This window comes from Ambystoma mexicanum, chromosome 1q (assembly GCF_040938575.1).
Source record: "Ambystoma mexicanum isolate Mex_15411 chromosome 1q, UKY_AmexF1_1, whole genome shotgun sequence".
In the NCBI taxonomy this organism is placed as follows: domain Eukaryota; kingdom Metazoa; phylum Chordata; class Amphibia; order Caudata; family Ambystomatidae; genus Ambystoma; species Ambystoma mexicanum.
This window is the reverse complement of record NC_090922.1, coordinates 1,369,269,550-1,369,293,252: the sequence shown is the minus strand read 5'-3', so window position 1 is coordinate 1,369,293,252 and position 23,703 is coordinate 1,369,269,550. Positions and strand designations below refer to the sequence as shown.

At 44.0% G+C, this 23,703-nt stretch overlaps 1 protein-coding gene across 1 annotated transcript in view; it reads right to left on the bottom strand.

Annotated features, from left to right (window-relative positions):
• The window catches only part of AGBL4 (AGBL carboxypeptidase 4), a 2,799,905-nt gene that overhangs the window by 1,288,568 nt on the left and 1,487,634 nt on the right, over nucleotides 1-23,703 (bottom strand). The window contains exon 5 of the mRNA XM_069642771.1: nucleotides 7,599-7,751. Coding sequence (XP_069498872.1) covers nucleotides 7,599-7,751 — 153 coding nt within the window. The remainder of the gene's footprint in view (nucleotides 1-7,598; nucleotides 7,752-23,703) is intronic.

The following is a 23,703-nucleotide window of genomic DNA, read 5'->3' as shown; positions in this document are numbered from 1 at the left end:
GCTAGTAATCCCAAAGCTAAAACCAAGTCTAATAAAAGGAATTCTCGTGAATTCTTGTGCTCGATTCATACCACAGAGTTGGCTGCAGGCACTGAAGAAAGTATCTGGATTGAATTCACATGTGTCCTTGATGCTTCTTCTATGCCATTATCCATGGTTCGACGCTCCTCTCTACGGTGTATAGCTACCAAATGCTATTTTAAGACTCAAACTACTTTCTCAAATGATAAAAAGGATGTGTACATGAAGCTTTGGTAATAGAGTTGTCAGCACACTGTGACATAGCAACGCAGTGTGGTGAAACTCATTTGGACTACCCATATGCAAAATCCACAGAGAGTGGAGTGAAGGGTAATGGGCAACGGTTGGACCTTTCTATATAGAGCTCCAAATGCACAAAGGTTCCAAATGTACTACGCAGGAAGAGCATGATACCAGTGCAGCCACAATCCTGTTGTCCCTTTGAGGCCAGTCGTGTCTGAAATTGGTATTGGTACTTTAAGATCTACTTAAGATTTAATTTTGACTGGTGCATCCCTGTGAGTGCAAGTAATGTATATGTGCAAACAGCGAGAGACCTTGGGACACAAAGTAGACCCAAAGTAGACCCACTACCCAAATATCATAATGTGCAAAATGTCTAAATTGTCAAAACGAAAGTGGAAATGGTAACCCAATTAAGCTAATTGGTAATGCAATTAAGCTTATTACCGAAAGTTTTTATCCAACAGTATAACCCAATGATGCTGTTTCTGCAAGAGTTAATGGTAGGAGAATGCAAAATCTGTTGCGTTCCATGAGTTTTTAAATCATTCCCAGAGTGGTCCTGATGTAGAACATGGTATACCTAGGGCTCTTAATGAACCTGGACGTAGGACCAAAAGGGTGAAAGTTGCATTTGTTGTGATTGCCCACCTTTTTTCTTGCATGATTTGAACTCATTGAATAATAGTAGCTGAAGCTTAAACTACTCTAATGTATTGTCTCTGCTGAATGAAATCCCTCAATTAAAGGACCTAGAGCTTGTGGACTTCTTTGGTGACATAAGAACCAATATTGTGGCCAGCAAGGTTCCATTCCAGGCGGTTTATGCAATGTTGATGGAGAAAGCCGAATCCCTAAGAAAAATGGGTTATGACTTGTGTCCTAACACAGCAAATGTAGGGATTAGGAATCAGAATAAGGTAACATCATGAATAGATTGCCAGGGAAGTAGGCCCATATGATTTTAGGCGTGGATCTATAAATCTCCTGCTGATTAGTAAATGCAAGCAGGAAAGTATGTTTTGAAAATCCACAATGACATATGAAGATTGGTCCTTGCTCCCCAAAATACTATCTGACAGTAATGAGCTCAATGCCAGTAGTAGATATTGTGTTTGATCTGCCACAAGAAGTTGATGATGTTGACTATAAATTCTCACTTCTCTCATTGAACTTAAGGGGTTATGATAAGCATACACAAGATAGTAAAATAAGACCCTTAGTACACATTTGGATATTTCCCTACAGGAAATCTGTGCTTTGTATACCTTTATCTGGGAAGGGTAATGTATTTTTCAGCAGTCTGATATTAGCACACATAGTGGTAGACGCCCTGTAAGCATCCTTACTGCAATCGATAATAGATTTGGATTTGTAGGGAAGTTTGTTTCAATGGATTTAAGGGGTATTTTGGTGGTGGAACTGAGCCTTCCAGGTAGCTATTTTCTATCGCAAGTTCTGCTTCTTAATACATATTGGCATCCTACACACTCTACATTACAGGATTTTGTGGCTGCTGTGAGAGCTATTTTAGAAGCCTTCGAGGTTGGTGGCTCCTGAAGGAGAAATTGTGGTTTTGGAAGATCAGAACCCACACTGTTTACATGCTGCGGATTGTATGAACGTTGATAATGACTGGGGATCATACTATCATCAAAATCAATTGGATTATGGTGGGAATTATGCAAGGATTGGGTGCTTTCCATTGTTATTGGTCCTTTAGCAGGAGATATGCCAAGCCGACCTACATGGCATGGGGAGGACGCTGCCTCCTGGATTGATTATGTTTCCTTGTTGGAAAACTTTTTCACAATTGTGAAAAGTTTGAAATAGTAGAGAATTAGCTAGCGATCACTCCATGTTAGTTGCCTCCTTTGATGTGAATCTGAGATCCCCCTCTCAGCCCACCTGTAGGAGTATATCTACCAATCAAAACATGAATCGTTTATGGACCACTCAGAGAAATATTTAACATGGAAATGACTACTCTTTGGTATTGCAATACTTTGAGAAATAAGTTAACAACCTTTTCAGTAGAAACATTGTCTACGTTTATTACCAAAAAGACCACAGATATTTATGGAAGGAAACTGACTCAGCCATTCTCCAGCCATATAAATCAATATAATCATTGTGTGTGAGCTAATGCCTTGGAAACGTGTATCTGTTACTGGATGAGATTACAGCAGAATAATAATCCCAATAACAGGACAAACTCAAGAAGATGACAAGTTGCTGTTTTATTAGCAGTTATCTAAAACAGGGAGTTACAGTAAACATCAACGGACGTACGCTCATTCTCAGCGATTTCAACATGAAATACAATTATATACTCTCTTTGTGTGTCAGAATTATGTCATACTTCATGGCAATATTGAAAAACCTTTCAAGGTGTGGGATTGGTTCAGGGACATATCTATATATACAATCATATAGGAGATAGTTGTGTTCTTGGCTGTCAAATATCAGGTGGACAACTCATGACTACCTCTCCATACGTGTCATTTAAGAAAAATCTGTTACACAGTGTTTCATTCGATTCTCAAGCTATAAGGTCCTTCATTATATGGACTAATACAATTGGTTTGGCATGCTTATGGCATGTCCGGAACATTCTATTCAATTAGCAGCACATAAACCAAGACCCAGGGGCAAGTACCTAAGACATGAATCTGCCCCATCACCCAATTAGCCCAACATCTCTCATCACCCATGCCTTCTGCCATGGAATTCTATTTGTACTTGCCCTTGCAGAGTATTCTTGTCCTAGGAATGCAACGGGAGTGAGGGCACTCGCTATCGTATCTGGAACTCCAAGTTCAAGCCCTATGTTTAGCCTTGACTCACGTGACAATAAACTACCAATCTGTTCATTCTGCAAGCTTTTAAATGTTGTAATGAATTAATACTTGTCATCTTCTGTGTTCTGTCTTGCACCTTAACGTGAGAGGATTCATCCTCCGCACACATGTTCTTCAGCGTAAATAGTTGACCTCGACATCTCAGTTCCTGACTTCAGGACAGTCAGCTTCCCAATGCAGCTCCACCAACTTGCTATTCTACTGCTTCACAGCCTTTAATTTTCTATTCATGATTCTTTGGCTTAATTATTTCATGAGACCAATGTCCGGTTTCTGTGCAATGGTAATTCTGCCTGCATTCTATTCTATACTTGTAGCTAACCTATACAATGACTTGATCTATCTTGCTTTTCAGGTTATGTACATTCAGTATGCTTCTGATTTCTGCAGCACGTTCTAACGTGTAATCTTCTTCTTTTACAGTTTTAAGGTTAACTTGATTCTTTACTTCGTTGTTTTTCCTCTAAGATCCAGACATTGGGCCTCATTACACGGATGGCGGAGAACCATGGCGCTATTAGCGCCATGGTTCATGCCGGTAAAATACCGGCACCGCCTTGGCGGAAAGGGGAATTACCGCCCCATTCCAAGGTTGGCGGGGCAGTAATTCCCCCTTCCACCATTGCCCTTCCCCATTCCCATTTTTGCCCCATAGGGCTCAATGGGAATGGGGAAGGTGCTAATTACGGTACCGCAAATTGCGGTACCGTAATTAGCTCCCTGGGTCCCTTTGCGGGTTGGTTTTTAACGCCTGCAAAAAGCAGGCGTTAAATCCCCCAACCCGCAAAGGGACCTCGTAGTAAGGCAGTAAGGATTTACCGGTACCGGTATTTTACCGGTACCGGTAAATCCTTACCGCCACCCGTGTAATGAGGCCCATTGTCTTCAGTATTTCAGGACTTTGTGCACATTTTCCTATGAACGCATCAGTCTATTTTCATAGCTCTTTCTCATATTCTTTCAGGAATCTCCTCCTGCAAGCTGTCATCAACTCGAGGATACATTTGATATGATTGTCTTAATGGATACTGTGTTCCAAATACTCACTGCGGTATTTGTACAATAGCTGGTGGTAGACAGGGCATGGTCTCATTTCTCCAATACAGGGAGGTTAGGGGGCTAGGATCAACTGCAGATGTGTACATCTGCTCTTCTACATGTTCATAGTCAGAAAAACAAATGAGGCAAGATAATCATATAATACGAGTTGGTAAGCATTGCCCTATTACTAAAATAGATATGATTAAGAAAGTGAAACAGAGCGATACAAAATGACTAAAGGCCCATAGATCTCTATTAGCAAAACAGGATGGAGAAGGGATGCTTGAGGCAATCCTGGAACACAATGCTAAGAACTTTTGGCCCCTTGTGCATAAACATAGATCCCCTAGGAGTCGCTAATTAATCCTATTGTGGAGAATCGGTGGAATAGCCGTTATTAAGATTTGTATAGAGATGCCTCAGTGGAGACATTTGAGCTAGATTCTGGTGGTCCCTGGGCACTGGAGATTAAAGAAGAGCAAATCTACACAATAATTCAAGCCTCTTCTGGCTCACATTCCCCAGGGCCCAATGGTCTCTGTAATAGGATCATGAAATTGGCACCTTGTATCTGGCTCGTCCCAAACCTGTTTTTACTTTTTGAAAACATCTTGCAGACTAAACAATCCCTGACTCCTGGAATACATTGATCATTGTTCCTATTTATAAAAGGGGTGATCAACCTAATCCTATAAGATACTGCCCATTCACACTCCTGGATGCCGATTGCTAGGTTTTTTTCTACCTGTCTCTTAAATTGAAGATTGGATATCAAAAGTAACAAGCTGTCTAAGCTGCAGACCAGATTCAAGAGGTGGCTCAGGGCTTATGAAAATCGTAATGTAATCAATACGCTAATAGAATGCGTGAGAAAGATGGGTGCAGACCCACCCTTCGTAGCCTGTGCAGACCTGAGCCTGTCTTTCGATATGGTGGACAGAACAAGGCTCTGGTCTAAGCTTAGGAGTTGGACTTTTCTGAGGTATCTTGTAGATATATTGATACATAAATGCTCCAATACCAAACTTAAAGTAACATTGATCACACAGAGATCTGTGTCGGTGACTATTCCAACTGCAAGGGGACTTAGGCAGGGGTGAGTTTTGACCTCCTGCCTTTTTAATTTATATGTATCGGATATAGGTGAATTTTTAGAAATTGTGTTATTTGTGCAGATGGCATCCTTCTCCTGGACAGAACCCAAATAGGTCTCCAGCGGCTCTTAACATGACTCTACCTGTAGTCATGTCATGTCTACATGACATGACTGGTGTACATGAGTACACCATTATGAAAAAGTTAAAAGCTAACTTTGTATAGAGCCATGTATTATGTTTTAATGGAGTTAGACTGAGATATCCTAAATTCTCTGGTCTTTAGGTGGAAATTACTACTAAATATTTGGGTTACACTCTTACGAAAGTGGCACATCGAATCACACTTGTAGGCAAAATAATAGAGAAAGGGTCACCATTAGGAATACAGGTGCGTATTATTGCCTAAAAATATGTTTGCTTTACTGTATCTCCCCTCGTCTGTTATCATTATCAGAAAGTGCTACTAGCCACCTTATATGGCCTTGAAACATCCTAATTTTCAGCAGAGCTTGATGTTGGAAAACTGGAGGGGAGAATATGGCACAAAGTACTGAAGCTTCCAAATTTGCAGCTGGGTCGCACAAACAATTTATGAGCTGCGGCTAACCTCAATGTCCTGTGTAATCAAATGAAAAGCTGTTTCTCTGTATAGGAAAATTGTCATGGCAACACCGAGCTCTTTTTATCAATTGATGGGTAAGTAAATGTAGAAAATGAACCCAGTGTTAAAGGAAAATGTCTTGATGCTTTGGATAAAAGGGATATCAGCCTGACACTTCATGTTAACAATCCAATTGAGGCAAACAAAGAAAATAAAAACTTGGATTGGTTTGACATTTGTGATGGGAGATGTTCATATAAACTACTTGGTGATCTGTCCTTAGAGGAACCCTGTCCCACTATATTATCCAATGTCCTGATGGTCAAGTTAAAAGGATGTTCTTAAGAAATAGATTAAACCTTTTCCACGCACAGGACATTGGCCCTCATTACGAGTTCGGCGGTAACCATGCCGCTATTGGCGGTATGGCTGCTGCCGAAATCACGTCGCGGTCTGAGTCCTCGGAATGAGGACTTACCGGGCCATTCTGATTTCGGAAGGCCCGGTAATTCCTCCCTCCGAGGACCCGGACACGGTCCTTCCCCATTCCCATTTCAGCTCCCATAGGATGCATTTGAACATATGTATTGGATGTAGTGATCTTTGTTCAGATGTTTAATGAATGAAAGATTGCTAAAATAATGTATGTAACCGCAAAGGTAATCCTTCAATGTAATGTGCTTTTATCTCCTTTTTTTTATTCTGTCCTACTGTTTTTTTAAAGCAATAAATTAAATAAATCAATAAAAAATAGTGCTTCAGAAGGAACAAATCCCAGAGTTGCTGTGAGACTAAATACTACATAGCTGAGCGTGCAACACATGTGCCCTCCTGCTGAGGCAAAGAATGAGAGGGGAACATTCATAAAGGCACGGCAAGCAAACTGGCCAAACCTCCCTAGAGATTCCAGGGCTCTGATTGGCTCACTGACCTTTCATGCAATTTCCAGTGCCATTTGGGAGCAACAGCGAGTTCCGAGAGAACTCGTGAGTTGGTCGTACCACTGAGTTGAGATAGGCTTGTGGGTTTGGTGAGGCGGTATTCATCCAGCCCTAGCAATAGCGTAAACTCAAATGAGAAAATAAAACTATTGTATTATGACAATCTTCAATTGATCAAGAAACCATTTTCATGGGTCCCTGTCCCAGAACACGCATATCCGTAAGCCTAGCTGATAGTATGGTGCTCGATTATCGCATCTGTCCCCCCAATTAATATTCAGGTCCATAGTTATTTCACTCGCGTTATCTGTCCCCCCAATTAATATTCACTTCCATAGTTATTTCACTCCCGTTACATTTTTACACCCTTCCCTGGTTCTCTTTTCTTGCTCAAAAGTTTCTCCCTCCCATGCCATTCTCACCCCTGTTCCCTTTGATCTGTGGCTTGTGAATACCTTACCGCGCCAATATTAGCACATAATGTAGAACAGTTTGCACCACGCATCTTGCCCCCTGTTTACAAGCTGTGCAGAGGGGGCCCAGCTGTCTCTGTCATGGAAGACTTGTGTCACTTAACAGGAACTATGCTCCACAGTCATGTCACAATTTAAAGGTCCATACTTAATGATTAGCAAAAAGCAATAAAATAGACTCACTAAATGAAAGCACAGAATTCGACTCGACTGAAAGCATTGTCTATGAAAAGCTCTTCAACATTTTTTCCAGGTATTTCTAAAATAAGGGGAAATGAGACCAATGATTTAGAAAAAAAACACACAAAAAGTAAACTTACAAAGGAGAAGTCTTCGGCATTCTGACAAAGTAACTTGGGAAAAATGACTTGTCTCTGGAACCGCTCCTCCTCCTCGAAGATGTTGCCGTACATGAAGCCGTTCATCATGGTGGAGTGGGCGTGGATGTCGATATAAAACTCCAGGCTGGTTTTCTGAAGAGAGAGAACATGTCATGCTGCAATTCATCTGTTATCTGGTTTTTCTTACTCCAGTGGGTTATTGATTACCACAATTAAAGCCACATAGCCAGTGCACAGGTACATGGATAAATAGCATGAACATGCAGCATATTTAAGTGTTTTGAAGCATTAGCAAATATGAACTTCACCTAAGAAATGAATGGTCTCATTCCGACTTCGGCAGTATTTCCTGCCACTCGTTATCACTGGGAATCTGCTATATAGTGTGTGGTGGGATGGCGGTGTTAAGAACATTTGACATGGACAGCTATTCTCCCTGCAATAAACCCTCAATTTTTGGGCAGTAACATAGCAGAAGAACCTCCAGCTGGAGGTTTTTGCTTCACATTACTATCACACTTGGAGCTTGGTGGTGCTGTAACTGTGGTGTCAATTTCTTACCAATACTGCCAAACTCAGAATGAGACCATAATTGTCTTAGAATGACTAGTCATGAAGATTTAGCGCCATTTCAGTACCTACAATATTAAGCAAAACTATGCCCGAGGTATTTGCATCCAGGAGCAGCTCTGCAACTGATGCAGAGCACTGGATTGCATGGTAATAGACAAGGGAGGGGTGAGCCCTAAATGGCTCGACTTGATCGCTGCTCAGCCACGTGAAGGAAATAGTTCAATCCAGCTCAACTCATTCAAGCCACCATCAATCTATTGCACAAAATGCACGACTCGACTAGTACGTGACTCGAATCGCCTTGCTCGTCAAAAAGCCGCTTCAGCCCTTTTCGGGCAAATTGGCACTAATTGCATTGAAGATTGTCGAGTCAGCTCATGATAATCAAGAAATAGGATGATTACTCACCAGATTGAGACACGCTTTGAACCAATTGGCATACATTGGCTTGAATCAAGTCAAATCAACTCAATCACATAATGTCTGTTTTATATTATTGGCTTAAACAGAATTCAGACAGTTTGAGTCAGTTGGTGCTTATTCGGTCAAATATGATCGAAACAGCTTGAGGTTTTTAAACAGTCTCTGGATGACATACTTACTGGTGTGCCTGAGAACTGAGACAGGAAGGGAAAGCTTGTGCTGGGTGCTAGAGACAGAGGAAGAGGGAGAAATCGGTTTCGAGTTTTTTGGTTGAACCAGTTAGAGGAATGGAAGGAGGGGGGATTCTAGGAATGGAGGGAGCAGGAGAGGGGGCACATTTGAAATCAGGAGGGGAAATACTTTTGTTCCCCACAAAATTTAGGAGTTCAAGGATAGAAAACTCAACATGCCCAGGGAGAGAAGCAGCAAACCCCATCAGTGTCACCACCCCAAGCTGTAGTTCAGGCAATGCCCCCTGACACCATGGCGGAACAGCAGAGTCCTTTGGGCACTACAAAGAAAATAAATTTGGAACCTAGCAACATTTTGAGGCTTTGCCAGCTGAGACTGCTGCAGACAAGAAGGGGCACCATTTGAAGGAACATTGTGGGGATGCTGCAGTAATGCTGAGCCACTTGGAGATAAAGTATACTATTGTCGTGAGGAATTTGACCACCAAGGAATGATGGGAGACCAACCACCAAGGACTGTGTGAGGCAATTCCACACACAGTCCATCTGCTTCCTACACAAAACGCATAGTCACATGTATTCCGGGAAGACACAATCTACAGGCGTCATGTTCCCCTGTCATATTCAGCTGGAATGTGACATCCCCGGGTATATCAAAGCATCTCAAGAAGGGGGAGGCACACCTTCTTCGAGCCATGAGAAGACTCATTTAAATGTCAAAGACTCCATGTATCTCTATTTCTTTTATCTTCTGGCTGGTGGCATTGCATACTAACGAGAGATCATTGAAGCAAGACTGAAGGGGCTTGATTGCTGGAATAGACAACAGTGAAGGCAGGTTTAACACCCCTTTGGTATGCAATGTGTCAACTTGAAGCTAGTTCCCACCCCTATGTATGAAAGGCAGTGAAATGCATGTCTGGGCCAACTATTTACCGGAGGCAAATCCCTGCAGAGCTGACCCCTTTCAGAGGGAAGAAGTATGTGGTTTGGGGGAGACAGGTAGTCTCCTCCCACCACAAACTTCAAGGAAACCTGCACTTTAATCAAGAATCGTAGTGGGCTCAGTTAACCAGAGAGACACTTTGATCTACAACAGACAGGGAGATGATTGGGACTTCAGTATATGCTGTCACCCCCTTGTCTGTCCTGTTGCAGTGTACTCTGAGCCTGGCCTCATGCATAACAGAAGATTGTTAGTGGGGACCCAGGATGTGTTCATTAAGGTGGGCTTAGCCTTCACAAATCACTGGGGCCTATTTGACTTTAACAGAGGGCCGAACCCGTTACTTAGCAGATAATTCAAAGACTTTGAAAGGAGTAAGAAAAAGGACTAATTTGGACCTGAGCTGAAGGCACAGTCTACCTTTCATCATACGCCAGTGAAAGAAGGCCAGGAGTTCCAAGTGGGAAGCAAGATCCTTCCCCTAAACAACTCCCAGGGAACAGAGGGAGATACCTAACTCAGAGGACTTGTCCATCAGCTCCACAACCGGTACCCAGCAAGCAGACAGCGTGCCCTGCTAGGTTCTGCCAGCAAGCTTCTTAGGTGGGAAGTGCCAGAGAGTATTTGAACTAAGGAGAAGGACGTCTACCTAGAAAGGACACATGCCCTGCGAAAAAGCTTGGAGGAGTGCGACACAAGCATCATTGAGCGTCCATCTTTTAAGGACATTTTCGAGACAGTCGAGTCCTGAAACCGCATCCGGCTACACCACTGACTGTTGTCATACTGCAGTCACCAGAGCCGTCTGAGACGCCTCAACCAGCAATCCAGATCTGCCAACTAGCAAAGAGACAATGATTCTTGGCCCCGAGCCACCATGCTGTACAGTCTGCAGACGTCTGTCCAGCCTCGCCTGCCGAACTGCCTGCCGCCTGGTACCCGCAGCAGTCTCCCATCACTAACTCTGTCTCAAAGCGCTCTGGAACTGCCTCAATGCTGTCGAGCACCAAGAACTTCTACAGAACCAGGTACATTGTATTTCTTCCCCCTGGTCCCTCTCTGAAGGCCCCTCGAGACAGTTATGACCCTTTGCCCCCTTGGTGCTGAAACCCAGTAATCTTGAACAATAAGAATTATCACTTTACCAACTGCCCGTCTGTCAGTATCCAGAGTCCATCACTTTCCTTTGTGAAACTACTGTGTTCCTTTACAGGGTGGGCTGTATTTTGTAGTGTGTGAGAACTGTCTGTTGTAGTAATAATAAAGTAGATATTTATATACAACCTTGACTGGACAGTCTCTTTTATCATTGGGTAATAATTGTATTTCGCTTTGTTTCAACTAACCAACGATCCAAGACCTTGCAGAGTGTAAGTGGTTTCAACCCTGCACTCCACCTAAGTCAATGCCTAGCGTGCGATGCCCAGCTAGAACCCTTATTTATATATTTTTATGTCTAAAGTTCTTTTATTTCTGAATGATGTACCCTTATATCACACCCCGCTCTTTGAATCCCAACGGTCTCACTGAGCCAAGAAGTAGGTTGTTTTGCAAAATTAAAAGATTTATTTTATGAATTTGAACAATATACATATCACACTTTTATGAATTTGAACAATATCTAGCTATCACACTATTAATATTTATACAATGATCAGCGTTGGGTGATATTACAATCTACAATCTCCTTAATCAATAGGAGTATGGATGAGAAGAATAATATAGCATAGAATAAAACTTTGTGTGGGTTTAGTCAAATGCAATGATAGGGAATTAATGCAGCACAGAAATAAAACTTGATATGAATTCAATCAAATGTAATCACTCTTTCCCCCTGATACTACTCAATCCCCCCTAATATGCAATATAGAGATGGAAGGAGAGAAAACAGGTTTCAAGAATAAACACTCTAAAAATGCAGTTTCATTCCCAATTCCCCCGGGCAAGCTTAGAGAGAAACAGGAATGATTTCAAAACAGGTCAATTTCTTTTGAATGTGATTTTAAATAAATGGGAAAAATGCTAAACATGGATTTAATTCTCTAAATGGGATTCACAACTAGTGGGAGCCTCTTTGAATAGCTTCAGGTAATCACTAGCAATGAGGGTTGTATAACTAGCAGATAGGAAACTGAATTCAGAGGTTGAATGCAAGAAATAGCTATTTTACATGTGTTGAAATTGAGCCAATGCAGTTTCACAGCAAACTTTTGACCGTGCGAGAAACGCGATTACAGAAAAACTACAAGGAGTTGGAATGGGGTTTTAGGTTAGTTTGAAAGCTGAGGATGTTAGCTTCAATTTAAATGTCGTTTCTAGCATCTACAGTTCAGAAGTTATGAAGGTTTTAGTAGAGGTCGATTATATTTATAGAAAGAGTCAAGGTTTTCAAGGAAAGATGCGCTTTTGAATATTACAAACAAAGATTTTCTTGGCACCAAGGAGGCTATGAAGCTACAAGATACCCAACGGTATAGCCACCAGAACAGGGCGCCTCGACTCTGACTTTTGCCCGCCGAGACACTTGTCTTTCTTCAGCAATATATTAGCGCAAAGATGAAATTATCACTACACTTAACAAAGGACTATATGGATGAGGGAAAGATTCAGAACAGACAAAAGAGATTCTACAATGCAGTCTGGATATGTTGGAATGGGTTGGATAGGATTACTTAAGGATAAGAGATTGGCTATGGACAATTCTATGTTAAATACTCATAACTATGGTTTTGAATAGGCCCATCAGGATCTGGTCAAAGGTTTTGGACTGGAATTCTGCTAGCCCACCAGACAGGATTCAGGCACCTGGTTGTGCACTCAGGAGGGCACTCTGGTCTCTGCACGGCACTCTGGACTGGATCTGACGGGTTGGTTCTGGAGTTTACAGCTATCTGGTTTCAACTCTGCTCTACTGGTTTGGATCTCTGGGTTCTGGCAAGAGTTCTTGGCAAGAAGCAGAAAACAGCACAGCCAGGCTGTTCAATTTTTGATGTGCCCCTTGGAAGTCTCGGGTTAAAATCAGGCTGCAAGATTTTAAAGGCCAAGCTGAGAAAGGTTCAGCTTTGGAATTGGGCCTTCTGCTTTCAGAGTTCAGGAGTCTTGGATCTGGGTTATCCTGCAGAGCGCTTTGCCAGTAAATCAGTTGATGGGTGAATGTGTGTGTGTTTCTAGGTCCTAAAACAGTCCGTCCCGATTTATGTATTTCCCAAAGTGGTGGATAGGCTGATTATACTAAGCCCACACTCTAGGAATCCGATTGGTTAGAGTATTCCCCCTCTCCTGATTTGAGAAGGAAACCTAGTGTCATAGTGATGCTGCAATTTACAATCCAGGGAAAAACCTCCCGTTTGTTTCTACACAGAAAAACTATTTTTCATATACAGCATATTTACAATATCACCAACTTGCTAATAATACATATTCACATCACATATTTAATAAAGCACATATCCGTCCGAGTCCCATCTTCTTGAGAGATTTGGTTCACAACTGACAGTTTTTCACGCTTTTGGCTGGTCACCCAGTGTGAGATCTGTACACATTTTTCCACATACATGCACATGACATCTGGGCATAATCCTGTAAACGTTCATATTCATGATCACAATTGCTACAATATCAACATTTTAGTAGTCCAGTCTCTGAATATCGCACAGGGTTCAGAGCAGTTTTAAATTGTGAGCAGCATTTTTATATTAACAACCTATAAAACACAGATTTTTTCAAATTGTTCTCAGTTTTCTATAAGTCTTTTTCCAAAAAGATATTTCCTTGGAATTTCAGATACACATATCAGTCTAGCTCCGCCTCCAAGGTTTGGCTGGACCAAGAGCAACCTGAGCCTCTCTTCCTTAGCAGTTGGTTTCTGTTGACGCTCGCATTTGCATTTCCTTTCAGTCAAGGGAGCCGTTTGTCCCTACTACAGGCCAAAATCTCCTCACACTTCCATTAACAACTCAATGCCAGTTCCTGAGCAGAGATCAGGAGGAAGATTCCTTTGTTTGGGAGAAGCTGTGGAATGTCTTTGAAGTCCAGGGTGGCTGACATTATTTCACTTTAAAACACTGTTTAAAAATGGGCTTTTCTAAAATACTATTTACATTTACTACAAATATCCAGACAAATCTCTTCATTCCAGTCTTTTTAAAACATAGACATTAAATTTTAGCAACCCATATTGCTATTGATGGCAAGTCTCTTCTTTTCTACAATTTGATTTTAAGACACAAGTTTTAAATTGACAGTATTAGCAATGACAGCTAGGACGCAGGCGAGCAGCAGTACTCGTTCCTATCTGACATATTTTTCCAAGCAAGCACCTTTTGATTGTGGATTTTTTATGATGAAAGCTGTTTCTCCTGACATTGTGCTTATGGGGATTCCTTAAATAAGGTGATGGTGAACACCCCTCAAGGATGTTGGATCTTCTTTGCTTTTTGGGAATCATGATTTTGCACTTTCAACAGCCAAGGAAAAACAGATTTTAGACACTTCTGGAGTTTCCTGGCAATGCAGCACTGCCTTTTCAAGCAGTCTTATTTTACTCTGTGGGCAGCCCGATGCTAGGTTTTGGCAGTGTGGTCTCCTGTTTTACCACTGACATAGGCAAAATGGATTGGCAGCCTATTTTTCAGGTTTCCCTGCGCACTTCTTACAGATTATTAGCGCACATAAGGCTTTCCGGCGGCCATTCTGTTGTTTTTTATGAAAGCAACACACAGTGATGTTGCAGGGCATAGGCTAGTGGGTCAAAACATCCCACAAGCCCCCCTTGCGATTTGGCGTTGATCGGCCATCAATGGGAAGTCGCAAGACTGTGATGGTCAGTCTCTTTTCTTTTGGTTCCAAAAATGGCAAAGTTCATCATCTTTTCCTCCATCAGGGGTGGACCGACCAGTTCTCCTTGCCCAGCGCTGATGTGAGTATGGAGCGATACGCTGGGCCCCTTGGATCTTTCGTCCTGGTCCCAGGGTGGTCCTCCTTGGTTTTTTGCTTTCCATGGTTTCCAATTAACTAGGGTGACCAAGCAAAAACATATTTGTAGACATTTCCCCACCATTATTAATGTAGTGGGGCGGACATATACATTTTGACAAATCAGGACGCATTTTTCTATTGGTAATTTATTAACTATATATGGAATCTTTGATAGTTGGGATTTCTAGAGAGCTGGAGAGACCCCCTCTGTTGCTGCAGAGTGTGGCTAAGATGGCAACACTTTAGTTGGTTAATATGGACACACTTATCTTCCCCCTCTGCCAAACTGCTTTTGGGGATGCGGATTTTGTAGGCGACTGGTGAGATTTTTTCTACAATTTCAAAAGGTCCCCTCCAGCTAGGCAAATATTTGCACTGTTTGGCTTGGTTCCTTTGGAAATTGTATAAGTTAACCTGGTCTCCTACATTGTATTCTTTTCTAGTAGTCTTTAAGTCATAGTGGGTCTTCATGCTGTCGGCAGATCTTTCTAGATTTCGCTGAGCATAGGCAAATGCATGTTGAAGGTGTTTTCTTAGATTTTGAACATACTCATGAGTTGTGGAGGCATTGATCAATGTCTGCTCTTGGGTTCTGTAGAGCAGATGCTGGGGAAACACCATCCTGCGTCCAGTCATCAGCTCAAACGGTGACATTTTAGTTGCAGATGAAGGGGTAGATCTGATGGTCATTAGGACAAGAGGCAATTGAATATCCCAACTTGGCCCAGAATCTGCCACAAACTTTTTTAATATCCTCACAATTGTTTTATTGTATCTCTACTGTACCACTAGAGGCTGGCCGGTCAGCAATGTGTAGCTTCCTTTTGACCCCAGGTATCTCCCACATCTTTGTCATTACTTTACTAGTGAAGTGGCTATCTCGGTCTGACTCGATCCTTTGTGGTAGTCCAAAACATGAAAAGATGTGGTTGATCATAAGGGCAGCTGCTGTTTCTGCCTTGCAGTTTGGGGCCGGGAAACATTCCACCCATTTAGTAAACAATCATGTCACTGTCAACATGTACTTGTTCCCCCTGGAGGAGCGAATCACGGGCCCACTATAGTCGACTTGTAAATCTGACCAAGGCAGTGTCATCCCCCTCTTTTGGAGAGGCGCATGGTGTGTGAGGAATGTTGGCTAAAATTGTGCACACACAAGACACCCCTTCAAGTATTGGTCGAGGCCCAGCCCCATGTGTGGCCAGTATGCAACCTCTCTTAAGATTTCAAGCATTTTTTTTTTTTTTGCATTTATAAAGCGCTCACAAAGCCCGCGGGCATCGAGGTGCTGTTACAGGAATTGTTTGTTTTTTCAGTTGCGTAATTGTTTTTTTCTTTGTCTTAGTTGCATATTAATAACGCGCTTAAACACCCAGAGGTTTCTAAGCGCAGACCCGGGGATCGAACCTGTGTTGCTTCGTGTTGTCTTGCTTCCAAGGCGCGCACGTTGCCGTTAAGCTATCCTTCCGGGACATTGTATGAAACCCCCTATGACCGGCTGTGGCCGCATCATGGGCGTGACTTAACATCAGGCTTCGGAATGAGGTAGGGACCACCCACTGATCATGGCCAGCTAGGGATCTCCTTACCAACAAACCGTCTTACATTCGGAACATTTTTGGACATTTCATCAACACTTTGAGGTCCTCTTTCAATATATAATCGGTATCCGTCAGGGGAAAGTTCTCAGGGTCCTCAATGTGTTGATAGAACCTACCAATTATTGGATCCCCTTTTTGAGCCGTAATCCAATCAGCTTCTGGGGTCTCCTTACTCCATTGTGCAGTTGAGAGTTCATTGTGAGCATTTGTCTGGGACCTAGTGATAGCAGTGACCTGGATTTTCCCCAACAGGGAATCAATCAGTTATAGATCCCCTTGGATGGATCCAGTTTTGGCTAGCCGATCAGCTAGGTCATTTCCAGTTTTGTCTGGTCCCTCTACTTTGGAATGACCCTTGATCTTTTTCCAGTAGATGGTCATCCCATTCGAGGTGACCAGATCATCAATGTTTTGAATTAATTTTCCATGTTTCAATGGTTTATTATTAGCACATAGTATGCCTCTGGTTTTCCAGTTAACCAGGTGCTCCATGAACCCGTTCCGTACATAATCCGAATCTGTGATTATGACCACTTTGTCGAGTTGATGTTGGACAGCAGTGAGGATGGCTTGATGCACAGCCATCAACTCTGCCACTTGACTACTTCGGGGACCAATCTTGTACCCAGCAGAGGGTTTGGGGGTCTCATTCACCCATGCATTCCCTACGCCGGCCACAAGTTCTTTTTCCCCGTTGTGGTCAACATGGTAGGAGCATCCATCCACATAGACAGTGGGCATTCCCTCACACTTGTCATCTTCAAAGACTTTGTGTGGGGAATTTATTTCCTTGATTTCCTTGATGTTGTCCTTGATTTTTAGACTTTTGTCCTCAAGACAGTTTTCTCTGGCACAATCATGCAAGTCAGCCAGAACTTGCGCGAGGGGACTCTTCTTGTTTTGGCCATATCTGACCTCCACAGGAAAGCCGTGCATTGACAGAATTCAGGAAGTAATTCGGGAATTACTCACATTTCTGGCCCACATTCTGTCACTTTGGAGATCTTGCAGAGGCTGGTGTGGAGTCTTCACTATAATGTGTTCCCCCTCGATAAACGGGCAGTAATTCTTCAATGCCCACACCGTAGCCAGGAGTGCCTTCTCACAATTTTTGAATTTTTCCTCCAAAGAGGATAAGGTTTTGCTTGCATAGGAGATTACCTATTGATCTTGTCATGCTTTTGGTATAATACTGCAGTCAAGCATGTATTTGAGAACCCTGTCTCCAAGAAGAACTCCTTGTTTTTGACAGGGTAAGCTAGGCAAGGTGCTTGTGAGAGGTTTCTTTTGAGTTGTCTTACTGCCTCGGCTTGTTCTGGACCCCACTCCCACTTGACCCCCCCTTTTAAAAGATGAATCAGGGGTCTTGTGATCTCTGCGTAGTCCTCAATGAAATTTCTACTATAATTAGTCAGTCCAAGGAGGCTCCTTAGTTCCCGCCGAGTTATGGGTTCTTTCAATTTCTGGAGTGCTTCCACTTTCTTTTCCTGGGGACATAGACCCTGAGGAGTAATCTCATGCCCCAAGAAATGTACACGGGTTCTACACCACTGTGCCCTTTGAAAGGAGAATTTAGCTCTGGCAGCTCTCAACTGTGTCAAAACATAACAGATCTCCGATATGTGTTCCTCCACAGTTGAGGTTTTGATGAGAAAATCATCTACATAGGCCAGGTTACCCCTCTCACCCAGGTCGGGCATGGCTTTATGTAGAAAAATGTTGAATTAATTGCCGGAGTTGATGTATCCGAAGGGAGCCGGGTCCATGTGTACTGCTGCCCCCGAAGGTAAAGGCCAGCTTGTATTGGTCCTCCCTACTGCCAGGTACAGTCCAGTATCCATTGGTCAGGTCTATTGCAGTGGATACCTGTGACCCCTGGATCTGGGCCAGCCCTTGGTCAATGTAGGGAAGAGCCATCGGGAAGTATGGACCCATTTGTTGAGCTCCCTAAGGTCTGCACAGAGTCTCCACTGGCCGTTTGGCTTCAAAGTCCCCAGCACCGGATTGTTGAAGGTGCTGTGGACTGGACGGATTATCCTACGGGACTGAAGGTTCTTAATTATTTCAGTAAGGAACTCCAGTGATGCGAGAGGCAAGCAATACTGCTTCACAAACACTGGAGTCATGCCAGGGTCAGTGGGAATTGTTGTTCAGTGGATGTCAGTGTGACCGCAGTCATATGAGTCCACCACAAAGAGATCTTGACAATCCAAGAAAACTTGTTTCAATTTTTGCTTCTGCTCCAGAGTCTCACAGGCATCAGCTAGGTTGATGCTCTCTTCAACTATCTGCCTGAAGCCTGGAAAGAATTCTGTTGTTTCTATCTCAGCGGCCTCCTTCAGCTGGGTGGAGGAGTCCCTGGTCAAAGTGCTAATTTGGACTGGTGGCTTGAGGCGTGGAAGGCAGCCCTCATGGACCTCGAAAATCACCTCATCCCTCCTGAAGTCACAGGTCACATCTTCCTTACCATAAGGGCAGGAATTGTACACCTGGAAGTTCCCCCCATGCCGGGTAAAGATCCTGTCTGGTGTTGTGTTGTCATCACTTTCACTGTCAAAACAATCCTTGGGGATTGGTCCTAACAATTAATTGCCTAAATCTATGGAAAAATGTCGGTCATCAACCGCCATTGATGCATAAGGCAGCAGTTGATCTGACCTAAATGCTTTCTCTGGGTCATCAAAGCCCATGGCATTATCCGCTAATCGGGACTAAGCTTTGAAGTTTATTAGGTCCAAACTAATGGCAAAGTGATTGAGAATGTCACTGCCTAAGTAAAAGGCAGCAGTGACGTCTTGCACAACCCAAAAATTATGGACTATGCTCTTGTTGCCTATGGAGATTTTGAGCATAAACCTGCTTGGCAGGAGATGTTTGGAATTAGGTGTTTCCAGATCCATTTCCCATTTGTCTATCACTTTGAATGTGGGAATGGCTGGATCTTTTGGGAGTTCGCAGAACATGGCTTCGCTGATGAAGCTCTTACTGTTGTTCACACACACTCGGGTGAGAACAGAGTCCTTCCCTTCATTTAACTGAACAGGGATGAACAACTGCTCTCCAATTTGCTGAATATCAGCCATCCTCTGAGCTGAATTCACATCTTTCTGGACTATAGGAGTAGAAATGTCTGATTGTGTATTGGTAAATAATTTCAGAGTGTTTCCTTCCAGTGTGGAATGCCACCTTAAACTGGAAGAAAGGTTGATTTTCAGAAATAGAGCGGACCCCCTCATCACCAGTTTGTTATCCTACTGCTATTACTGTCATGTCTGGGATTCGGTTGTTCTGGAAGTGAAATTTTACTTGGTCAGATTTTTGTTCAACCATATGGCAGGTGCCGTTTAAACTCTCACTTGACACTCTCTTTGAATTTTATCGGTCAGTTCGTCTGGGTCCAGTGGACCTTGTTTACACAGTCTATTAGGGGTGACAACCTTCACAGGAGGTCATTCCCCAGTAAACAAGGGGTGCCCTCTGGAGTTACAACTATGACCGGGTGCTTCACCTTGTGTCGCCCAATTTTAATGTCCAAATCCGCAGTCCCCTCGACGAGAATTTCCTTCCTATCAAAGTTCTGAAATTGTCCTTGAAGAGGGGTGATAGGAATTTTGTATTTCTCCCCCATTCCCGAATTCAGTTTATCAAAGGCCTTTTTGGACAGAAGGGTAGCTTGGGATCCAATGTCCACAAGTGACAAAACTGTCCCCTGCCCTTGTATTTGGACCGGGGCATAGAATATTCCCTCCTTCTCTGCAAGGGGGCACAGATAATGCTCATTTTTGGACAACTGGTGGGTTAGTTTTCTAGTTTTGGACAGTTATAGAGAAGAGATTTGGGCAGAATTCTGTGGAGAGTCTCGGGACTCTGCAAAGAAAAGGTGGCAACTAGATATGGGAGAAATTTTGGGTTCCCCTGGTTCTGGTGCTGGGCCCCCCCTCCCATTTTGGAGGCAGTCACCAGGATGGGTTTGAACCAGGGGATTTTTATGTTGTTGGTTCTGGGGTTGGATGATGGGCGGCGCTAGCTCAGTCCCCACATCTACCCAGTCTGGATTTGGATCCTTTGGGACCCATTTTTCTTTGGGAGGAGTTCCCCCATCTCTGAAGGAGAAGATCCTTTTCCCAGGATCCTCTGAGAATCCCTCTCCTTCAAATTGGAAGATTTGTACCTCCTCCTCAAAGTGGGTCTGTTTGGGTTCATTGTTTCTCCTACCGCCCCTCTGCTCCTTGGGTGGCAGACTTTCAGGGGCAGTAGATTTTGGTTCTGGTTCCTGGGTTTCCAGGGTGTTTTCACAAGTGGGGAAGGAAGCTTCCTCCAAGGCTTAATACCCCCTCCCCTTGTGCCTCCTCCCTGGGAACCGGTGGGTTGTCTGGGTTCTGCCCCGTCATTGCTCTGGAGCACCAGGTCCGGGGTTTGAGGTATTCTGCGCCGGCATGCTCACCTGAGGGTTCTGTTGAGCCCTCAGCATGCAACCCAGGTCCTGTGCCATGTTTTGGACCTGGCGCTCTAGCTGTGACACCCAATCAGTCTGATACAGGGTTCTGTTGTCTCCACTGGGCTGATCCCGAGAAGGGTAGCTATATATGGGTACCCCTCCACCCTTGACCTCCCCTCTCCCGGATTAGGTTTTCTGGGCTCAGGAAAGTGGGGAGAGAAGGATGGACTGTTCTGGGGTTGAATTTTTTTGTGGGTAGCTGGGGAAGAAGTTCTGTCCAGGATTTGTGGAATTTCTGCCCTCCTGGGGGAAGTGAGGAGTGAAGTTCCCTGGGTTAGCTGGTGCTTGGTTGGATCCCCCCACTTGGGCTGGAGGAGTCCACACATAACCCAGGATGGGTTGGGTCCCCTCGTAGCAGGGACTTATGTAGTCAGGGGAGTGAGGGATACCATTTGTGGGACTACCTCCTTGGCTCCTTGTCTGTGACTGGCCCGAGGGCCTTCTGGGCTTGGGATTATTCTTCTATGCAGGCAGGCTTTTAGGCCCCCCCATCTCCAAATCCAAAATGGGGGCAACTTTCACCTCTGCCACCTTAGCAGCGGCAGGGGTGCTTGTTGGTTTGCGGCTTTTAGCATTATTTTTGTTTTCTATGGGCTTTTGTACTTCATAGATTCGGGTGGCCTGTTCAATGACCCAGTCTAGTGATCTTTTCTCATGAAAATCTCTCACTAGCTGGGTCATGATGTACTTGGGTAGAGCGTCGAAAAAAGTATTCACAAATTCTTTGCTGTCCATGCGCCCCCTTTTGGTGGTCTGCGCAAAGGCACGCTTTAACTCCTGCACAAATTCTTGTGGGGCCTGATCCTCCCCACATTCCAAGTTGCAGGCTGCCTTGCGAGCCTCCTGAGGATTTCTGTGTACAGAAAAATGCTTCAAGATGGCCGCCCTATAGGTGGACCATCTAGAATGATTTTGGTCCTCCAGCCCCGGAAAGAAGCTTGAGTATTCTGGTGAGAAGGTCCATTTCACATATTGAAAACAGCTATGGCTGTCCTTCAAATGGAAAGTTTACATAATCTGCTCAAAGAGCTCTAAGTGCTCCCAAACAGAATATTTAGCGTTCTTATGATAAGGCGTGATGACGCTCCTTATCGCTTTGATCTGTTTTAAGGGGTCCTTAAGCAAGGTCCTTTTTGCCTTGTTGGCCTTCTTGGTTCTGGTAACCCTGGTCCACTCCTCCTCTGACTCAGAGGCATTGCTCCCAGAGGTGCCCGTCTGGTCTTCTAGGCTCTCCCGGATTCTGCAAGCCTGGGAATGGCTGGCAGAATGCAGGGTCCCAGTCTCCCTTGTCCTGGGGCGCCTTGAGGAGTCTTCTGATTCCTCCTTGCTCCCAGGATTTGATGGGTACCCCACCCCGCTGTCCTAGCTGGGCAGAGGTTTTAAGGATGCCCTTAGTGGGCCTACTCTCATGGAGTTCCCCACTAAATTTCACAGTACCCATACCCAGATGCCCGCCCATCCATTCATGGGAGGTGCTGGTCTATGAGCCCCATATTTCTGATTGGATTGAAATCTGCCATCCCTGTGGCCCTTGGCTCTTGTGCGCCAGTGGACATGGGGGTGGCAGAGTCCAGGGATTGGAAGAGGTGAAGGCCTCTGGTACTAGGGTTCCTGAGGTTATGCTCAGATGTTTCCCTTTCCCAGCAAACCTCATCTCTTTCAGCCCATGCTCCCTGTTGCCATGCAAGAACCTGAGCTTTCTGTTCCTCAATCAAGGCCTTACTAGTCTCTATCAATCTCTATTGCCTGGCTACCTGTCTGTGGAGCCTGTCATTGTTCTCACAGAGAGCCTCATTTTCTCTCTGTGCTTACTGTGTTATTTTTGAGTACTGGGCCAGTCTTAGCTGCAGGAGGGTCACCTCCTGAGTCCTGTCCACACTGGCCTGGTCCTTCCATGCTAGAGCCTCTTCCACCCTCCTGCTGTGCTCTAACAATTTTTGATGATCTTTTTGGAGGTCAACCAGTCCCTGGAGGGCCAGGTGATTTTCTTCCAGTTTCTCTTTTAAATGACAGACATCCTGGCCTAAGGTGTCCCTTTCCTGAGCGAGAGCCTGCCTATGTGCCGCCAGGTCATCCCTCTGTCTTTGAAGCACACCAGCTTTCTGGCGCTCTTCATCAAACTCTGCCTGGGTGTCCACGTCTTTCAGGATAAATGTGTTGCTCTCCTCTTTCTTTCTCTCTAGTTGGCTTTGCAGGGTGGCTACCTGCTCTGTGCATGCCCTGTTTAAATGTATCTGTTGCTCCAGCTTTTTCTGGCTCTGCAGTAGAGAGTCCAAACCTTCTTGGTACTCCTTCTGCAAGGCCAGAATTCTGGTATCCTGTTCCGCCTTGTCCTGCTGCAGGATACCAGCATGTCCCCATGTCCTCTTTTATCTTGATTATGTACTATGTACTGCCTACTTTCATCTTCTGACTCCTGGCTCCTCTGTAGCCTCTGCTCAGCAGAGTACAGATCAGTGTGGGCCTTTCCTAAAGCCTGCAGTTGCTTACTTTCCAGATCTTGGCCTTCAGCATATTTATCCTGTATGGCTCCAATATATAAGTATAGATATGCAGCTATTTTGGCAATCTTGTTTTGCTCCTCCTTTGCCTTAGGGGCCATATATAGTTCACTCAGGGCCATATGTAATGGACCCTGGTCTTGCCATTTATCTAACCCTGTTGCAGTGATCTGTTCTGTGATTGCCTGACACCACACATTATGATCCAGCTCTGTCCATTAACCCCTTACAAATAACTTATGCAATAGGTGTTCTCTAGACATATTGATCTCCAACAATGTCGCCATTCTGGAAATATTGATTTCCTTCCTGATTTACAGAAGTTTATTTTTATTTTTGCAAAACCGACCGTTTCCTTAGAGTGTTGCCTTTTG